Source organism: Centroberyx affinis, unplaced genomic scaffold (genome assembly GCF_046629955.1).
Source record: "Centroberyx affinis isolate AG114_WGS23_722 - 3 ecotype Tasmania unplaced genomic scaffold, CSIRO-AGI_Caff_v1 ptg002056l_1, whole genome shotgun sequence".
NCBI classification, from domain to species: Eukaryota; Metazoa; Chordata; class Actinopteri; order Beryciformes; family Berycidae; genus Centroberyx; species Centroberyx affinis.
This window is the reverse complement of record NW_027280389.1, coordinates 72,246-80,461: the sequence shown is the minus strand read 5'-3', so window position 1 is coordinate 80,461 and position 8,216 is coordinate 72,246. Positions and strand designations below refer to the sequence as shown.

Genomic DNA, 8,216 nt, shown 5'->3' with positions numbered 1-8,216 from the left:
GTTACTAGAGTGTACTAGGTTGGTTGCTAGGGTGTGTGAGGTGGTTGCTAGGGTGTTTCTAGGTGGTTACTAAGTGAATTAGGCGGTTGCTAGGGCACTTCTAGGTGGTTGCTAGGGTGTTCTATGTGGTTGCTTGGGCAGTTATAGGTGGTTGCTAGGGTGTTTCTAGGTGGTTGCAGGGGTGTTCTAGGTGGTTGCTAGGGTGTACTAGGTGGTTGCAAGGGCATTTCTAGGTGGTTGCTAGGGTGTACTAGGTGGTTGTTAGGGCGTTTCTAGGTGGTTGCTAGGGTGTTTGTAGGTGGTTGCTAGGGTGTACTAGATGGTTGCTAGGGTGTACTAGGTGGTTGTTAGGGCGTTTCTAGGTGGTTGCTAGGGTGTTTGTAGGTGGTTGCTAGGGTGTACTAGATGGTTGCTAGGGTGTGTCTAGGTGGTTGCTAGGATATTTCTAGGTGGTTGCTAGGGTGTACTATGTGGTTGCTAGGGTGTTTCTAGGTGGTTGTTAGAGTGTACTAAGTGGTTGCTAGGGAGTTCTATGTGGTTGCTAGGGTGTTTCAACTCGGTTACTAGGGAGTTCTAGGTGGTTGCTAGGGTGTTCTAGGTGGTTGCTAGGGTGTACTAGGTGGTTGCTAGGATGTTCGTAGGTGGTTGCTAGGATGTACTAGGTGGTTGCGAGGGTGCTTCTAGGTGGTTGCTATGGTGTACAAGGTGGTTGCTAGGTTGTTTCAACTCGGTTGCTAGGGTGTTTGTAGGTGGTTGCTAGAGTGTACTATATGGTTGCTAGGCTGCACTAGGTGGTTGCTAGGGTGTTTCTAGGTGGTTGCTAGGGTGATTCAAGTTGGTTGCTAGGATGTTCTAGGTCGTTGCTAGGTTTTACTAGGTGGTTGCTATGGCGCTTCTAGGTAGTTATCAGGGTGTTTCTAGGTGGTTGCTAGGGTGTTCTAGGTGGTTGCTATGGCACTTCTAGGTGGTTACCAGGGTGTTTCAAGGTGGTTGCTAGGGTGTTCTTGGTGGTTGCTAGGGTGTTTCTAGGTGGTTGATAGGGTGATCTAGGTGGTTGCTAGGGTGTACTAGGTGGTCGCTAGGGTGTTTCTAGGTGGTTGATAGGGTGATCAAGGTGGTTGCTAGGGTGTACTAGGTGATTGCTAGGGTGTTTCTAGGCGGTTGCTAGGGTGTACTAGGTGGTTGTTAGGGTGTTCTGTGTGGTTGCTAGGATGTTTCTAGGTCGATGCTAGGGTGTACTAGGTGGTTACTAGGGTGTACTAGGTGGTTGGTAGGGCGCTTCTAGGTGGTTGGTAGGATGTGTCTAGTTGGTTGTGAGGGCAGTTCTAGGTGTTGCTAGGGTGTACAAGGTGGTTGCTAGGGTGTACTAGGTGGTTGGTAGGGTGTACTAGGTGATTGCTAGGGTGTGTCAAGGTGGTTGCTAGGGTGTTTCAACTTGGTTGGTATGGAGTTCTAGGTGGTTGCTAGGGTGTTTCTAGGTGGTTGCTAGGGTGTACTAAGTGGTTGGTAGGGCACTTCTAGGTGGTTGCTAGGATGTGTCTAGGTGGTTGCGAGGGCAGTTCTAGGTGTTGCTAGGGTGTACAAGGTGTTTGCTAAGGTGTACTAGGTGGTTGCTAGGGCGTTTCTAGGTGGTTGGTAGGGTGTAGTAGGTGGTTGCTAGGGTGTCCTAGGTGGTTGGTAGGGTGTTTCTAGGTGGTTGCTAGGGTGTTCTGTGTGGTTGCTATGGCGCTTCTAGGTGGTTGCTAGGGTGTTTCTAGGTGGTTGCTAGGGTGTACTAGGTGGTTGCTAGGTTGTATTAGGTGGTTGCTAGGGAGTTCTAGGTGGTTGCTAGGGTGTTTCTAGGTGGTTGCTAGGGTGATCTATGTGGTTGCTAGGGTGTACTAGGTGATTGCTAGGGTGTTTCTAGGTGGTTGCTAGGGTGATCTATGTGGTTGCTAGGGTGTACTAGGTGGTTGCTAGGGTGTTTTGTGTGGTTGCTAGGATGTTTCTAGGTGGTTGCTAGGGTGTACTAGGTGGTTGCTTGGGTGTGTCAAGGTGGTTGCTAGGGTGTTTCAACTCGGTTGCTAGGGAGTTCTAGGTGGTTGCTAGGGTGTTTCTAGGTGGTTGCTAGGGTGTACTAGGTGGTTACTAGGGTGTACTAGATGGTTGGTAGGGCGCTTCTAGGTGGTTGCTAGGATGTGTCTAGGTGGTTGCGAGGGCAGTTCTAGCTGTTGCTAGGGTGTTTCTAGGGAGTAGGAATAAAGCACAATTTAGCAAAAATGTCTGGATGTCAGTTTGTCATTTTAACATGATTGTAGTTGTGAACATTTTATATGGCATTTTTATCTGCACTGGGATAATTTTGATGTGTGAAATGTGTGTGAAATTGGTCAGCTATTGATCACCTACTGTATATCATGTTTTTTTTTTAAATGAAAACTTTACTGTCTTGCAAAAGCGCTTGAAAGCATAAGCCTTTTTGCCATGTGGGAGCCCATCAGAGCATCAGATGGGTCCAACCCATTGTTTGTGAAACCATGAGTTAGATCGCCAGTGTAGCCTACAAATGTGAAGATAGTTCAGTTTCTATGGATAAACAAGGTTAATTTTTCTCTCACCTGAACCTCATCAGTGATCTCATCAGGGGAATAGTCTCCACCCAGGATGTAGATTCTGTCTCTCATGCCCACTGCTCCGGCGTTGAACCCTGCACACTCAAACGACCCTTCACCCTTCCACACACGTGTCTCCGGACAAAAACTATAGACCTGGGTGGGAAACAAAAGTCAAAGAATGGTATGACACTGTTTAAACTCTGCGTTCAACTCTTTAAACAACACTGTGTTGGTAAACCATCAACCATCTACTCCAGTTTTTAAATGCTTTTAAGGTACGGTAAGCTATTGCATAATTTATGACTCCATTCAAATCTAGCTACTCAAACCATCTATTCATCCCCTCTCTCTCCTCATTCTCTCCATCTCTCTCTCCATTGATTCCACCATCCTGCTCTTCCTACATCAATCCCATACTCACTTTGTAGGTATGCAGGTCACAGAAAATACATAATTCACTGATTGATCCACCGATTGATTCATTCATTCATTTGTGTATGTCTGATGATTCACCTTATACGTGGACAGGTCACAGAGGTACAGTGTATCATTAATAGACACCGCCTTGACCAGCATAGCGTGGAAGAACTGGCCGAACTCTGCCACTAGGCGGCTCCACTGGTCCCGCTGGGCATCGTAGCAGAAGAAGCAGTCCAGGGAGGGGTTGAAGGAGTCTGTGATCTCCACCTCCGAGCCCAGGGTGTAGATGATGCTGCCACAGGCGATGGCCTCAGGATAGTGGATGGCAGTAGGCAGCTGGCTGACCGAGCACCAGCTCTGAGACAGGGGGTCAAAATACTCCACCTACAGGTTGAATAGTTTAAAGACCCCATGAAATGGCATCTTTACTTCCTTGATTTGATGCATTTCCTGGTGGGATTGTTCAAAAATCTGATGGTTTTATTTGTTAGAAATGTATATTTATGCCTACTAGTGTTACCTCTAGCAGGCTGGGAGCCCCCCCTCTGGATCCCCTGGTCCTTCCCCCAATGACGTACACTCTGTCCAGGCAGGTGACAGCGGTGTGCATGGTGCGGGGTTTCAACATGGTGGGTGCAGGGGTGCAGGCAAGAGTCACAGGACAGAAGCACCACACCTCGTCTGTGGCATCATGGAAGGGCTCGGCCACGTGGAGACGTACCGCCCGGCAACAGTTCCCCCGGCAACCGCCTGTCACAAACATCTTAAATCCGGCAGACAGAAGAGAAGATGGTGCCAGTAGTTAAGTGTCTGTTCCTTCCTGAACTTTTTCAACCAAGAACTAAAAGCATGATGAAAACACACTTATACACTATGTTCCAAAACACCATAAATAATCCCATGACCCATTTTTGGTGCTTAATTGCCCAGCATGTAGACAGCTTGGCTTTAAGAGAATAAGTAGTCAAATACCAAAATGCATTGTATTTGACCAGAAACAGAAATGAGGCCATATAAAGGACATAAAATAAGTGGAGAAAAGATAGTGATCTACAGCAGAACAAGCCAAGCCAAGGCACTGGGCTGAGTAACGACCACACGAAAACACTCCAAGAGTAACACAGAGCAATTAAACAGTTTAACTCCTGGCTGAGTTATTTTTTGTTTATGGCTCTATGATAAACGGTCATGATATTTGACCCAGGTATTGAATCTGCCATGAATCTGCCTATTTTTTCTAAGTCAAGGCCTTGGATTCGCCTTTGTCCCACAGCCCCATTGAGCATTCTGGTTTTTGTTTTATGGCTTTATGTTGAACAGTTGCAAAAAACATCTTGGTTAACAGACACAGAGAAAAACAGACAGATACACAGGATGTAGTAAAGACTTGCTCTATTCTATCCTATTCTATTCTATTCTATTCTATTCTTCACTGCCAAACTCTACTCCACTCTCCTCTCTCCCTCTCTTTACCCCCAGTCTTCTTGTAGACCCCTACCTTCTCTGTGTAGCAGGTAGTAAGGTGGACTCCTCTCTCTACTGTTCTCTAGACAGTAGCAGAAATCTATTCTCTTCTACTCTACTGTCTCTCTCTATCTCTAAGCTTACCTTTTCAGCATAGCTGGTGAGGTGGGAGCCTGGTGGGTCTGGCACCGTGGTCGTCCCCTCTCCTTGTCCCTGTCCCAGCTCTTTCCACTGGTCTGTTTCTAGACAGTAGCAGAAGGTGTGGCGGATCTCGCCGTTCTCCTCTGTCTTGTGGATGTAGATGTAGCTCCGTGTGGTGGCAGGCCTGGCGTCCATGAGCAGGCCGCCGTACTGGCTCTGTCTGCTCCGGGCTTCTGAGAGGAGGCCCACACATGACTCATCATCGCAGAGGAGAGCATCAGCGTCCAGAGTCTGACAGAGAAGGGAAGGGATGATATAGGGAAGGAGGGGAAGACAGTCACAAGAGCTAACACACTCCAGAAACTCTGAAGAGTTGGCAACCAGCTGCATGCTTTGATTGCAGCGGTGTGAAAGTGTGTATGTGTGCATGTACCTCTATGTGTACATGTTTGTGTGTGTGTGTGTGTGTGTGTGTGTGTGTGTATACCTTTAGTGCAGGTACAGGTAGATGGTGCAGTCTGGTGAGCGATAACAGTCCTGGTAACAGCCTCCGTCTCCCTGGGAGATCATATTGTATCCATCTCAGTAGTGACTTCACCACCACCTCCTCATCGGGCACGCTCAGAGCGTCCGACCTTAGACAGGCCTCCAGCACGTCCACCTATAGGAAGCCATTTATATGACTGGTAAATACTGGGTGAGCTCCTCTTAGCAGTTCAGCTTTTAGATGTGAGTGGGGAGATGATAAGTTAATTTGTCCGATCAAAAAACTCAATTTCTGTACATAACAGGGGCGTTTTGAAAGAAAGAGTTAACTAGGTTAGACGACATCCTCAAATGCTGGTTAGAGTGCTGCTGGTTTTCTATTCTGCCAGGTAGTTCATAGCATTCTCCTGGTGTCCCAGGTCGAAATCAGTCCCTGATTAGACAGCTAGAATGAAAATAACCAGAATAGAAAATCAGCAGTAATCTGGACCCCAAGAACCACATTTGAGGACCACTGTATTACAGGTACAATGGTTTTACCCTGTCTGTATAACTGTAGAAGGGCTGGCTTCACAGTAGACTAACTCCATCAGGGTTCCCACAATCACTTGGACATCTAATTCAAGGACTATTCAATGTAAAATAGGTCTATAAAGAAAGAAAGGTCTTGTTTGAGTCTTCAAGAACTCAAAATTGGAATGTTTTGGGGTAAGACTTGGTCAAAATTAGACATCATAGAGGCCCATTTTTTACTCATGATCAAGTCAAGAAATCAGAGTGAAATAATTTTCTAACTACTGCTATATAATTTTATATATATATTTTAATACAAAAAATCAAGTACTTACAAGGCCGCCCATTCACTTTCACAAACTGTTACGGTCTTATTTTATTTTTTTCAAATCCACAAACTTTCAAGGACTGTGGGGACCCTGCTTTATAACACTCCCATGATGAGATGCATCACATGCTAGAAATCTGCCAGCGTTCAATCTAGTTATCAAGTTATTGTCTAATGGCTATGGTGCAGGATTTTGAAGTTTTCATATCTGTCCCTGAAAATAAGCAAAAACAATGAATTGATCGCTCTGGCAAACACAATGCAATCTCTGCAAACACAATGTACAGTCAGGGTGTAAGTCACATCCAGGCTTTCATAGAGACTTCTGCAAATAAGCTATAAATCTTTAGAGGATAAACCTCCAGCTTTTCTGAATGATGCTGTGCGTGCCACACTCTACGCTGCCACACTAAAATTCCATTTATTTTTCCATTGTCCCATTCTCAAGCAGCACCTGCATATCCAGGAAGTCCTGGGTTAAGGCAAGGTCATGGAAGTTCTGAACCACAAACTCATTGGCTCTTTGGAGGAGGGAGGCGGAGCCGTAGCCCTCAGCGAGCGCCAAGAGGGACAGACAGTTACACACGTCCAGGGTTCCAGTCAGGAAGTCGCTGCATGCTTTGGACAGAACTGACACCTAAGGATAGAAAAAGAATAGACAGAATGCATACACATGAAAATACCATTTCACAACATAATATATTTAAGATGTAAGATATGTAAATGTAAAAAATGGAACAAATGATGTAGAAATATGGAAAAACCTCCCAACTGATATCGGTAGAATAAATTTATATCGTGCTGTTTGGCTTCCCAAATCAATTTCTGTCTTTTCAACAATCCTACCCACCCCCAAAACCCATTAAAAAAATACAATAGTTTAAAACAACTAAATCCTTTATTCCTTTACTCCTTAAATTCCTTTATCTAAGAAAATTGAGAAAACATTTACCCAGAACAGAAGGACTAAATGTACCCAATTTTGAGCTTTATCAGATGGCTTTGCAGAGTTTTTATTTAAACCATTCAAAAGAGCAGCAGTGGATTAATTTAGAAAATGCCCAAGTACCTCCTTCAAATCTTTTTCTCTTCGGAATATGAAAAAATTGTCTAGAATGCCAGAGGGGAGGATCTATCCAATAGAAATCTCTCACCAGCATCATCTGCAAGTGCTGTGCCTCCCTGGGTTATATACGGCTGAAGCCAATTCAAGGACGGTATTTCGCCCAGAGGAGTGGGTTTATATTTTGTCTAGACCGTTTCAGACATGATATGTAATGTTTAAGACAAAGAAAGAGATGCATTATGTTCTGAGTGCTGTTGCTTCTAGTGGTTGTATTTCTACCTGCAGAAAGGAAGCAAGCTGAAACAACATGTCTACGTTGCCGTCGGTGATGACTGCCTCTCCAGAGTAGGCAAAGTCCAGGAAGGAACCCACGGCCACCGGAGACTGGTTGCCCAGGGTTACCGAACCGTCATCACGCTCTCGCATATCCACCTCAAACATGGCCCTAAACACGAAAATGTTACAGATGATATTAGCAATAACTGTATGAGAAAGAGAAAGAAATTACTGTAGATGTGTGGGATTTTTGAGAGAGTAGTGTGAAAATAGAGAACTGTTTCCTGCCACATTGTTTCAGGCATTTTGAGGAATGATGCAGTAAAATGCAAAATAGCTGCAACAAACAGTCTTGCTTTCTTTCTCTCTCTCTCTCTCTCTTTCCATCTCTCTCTCTCTCTCTCTCACACACACACACACACATACTTGAAGAAATCACTGCATGCTGCAAGGACGCAGCGATGGCAGGGAAAACTGCATTCCTGGACCTTGATGGTGAAGTCAAACAGCAGGCCTTGCTCCCGGAACGATCTGAGCACGCCCAGAAGCTGAAGCCCGTGGGACTCTGACACCCGCAGCAGGGTCCTGCGCTCTGGGACCCCGTTGCATTGTGGACCACTGCCAGGTTCTCTATTGGGGAGGCTGCTGCTGCTGCAGCTGTGGGTGTTGGTGGGAAGGAAGGGCAGCTCTTGATGTTCATCCATCTTGTCAAAGTCTGACAAGGAGAGGATAAAAAAAATTCAAAGCTTATAATAACAATAAAGATGACTTATTGCATTTTCCAAGAATTTACAGTCAGTCTAAGCATATCCTACGTGAGCGTGTGTGTGAGACAGATACATAGATAGATAAATAGAAAGAGAGAGAGAGAGAGAGAGAGAGAGAGAGAGAGAGAGAGAGAGAGAGTGAGAGATGAGAAAAGGGACGG

At 45.5% G+C, this 8,216-nt stretch overlaps 1 protein-coding gene across 1 annotated transcript; it reads right to left on the bottom strand.

Moving 5' to 3' along the window:
* Positions 1 to 2,597: 2,597 nt before the first annotated feature.
* On the bottom strand, positions 2,598 to 7,457 carry LOC139654157 (kelch repeat and BTB domain-containing protein 3-like; the record flags this gene model as incomplete). The annotated part of the gene is made up of 7 exons (XM_071531206.1): positions 7,292 to 7,457; positions 6,401 to 6,583; positions 5,107 to 5,280; positions 4,623 to 4,910; positions 3,535 to 3,777; positions 3,108 to 3,398; positions 2,598 to 2,747 (listed from the first exon to the last, which is right to left on the bottom strand). Coding segments are annotated over exons 1-7 (1,491 nt in total), but the record flags the coding sequence as incomplete, so codon positions are not given.
* Positions 7,458 to 8,216: the final 759 nt, after the last annotated feature.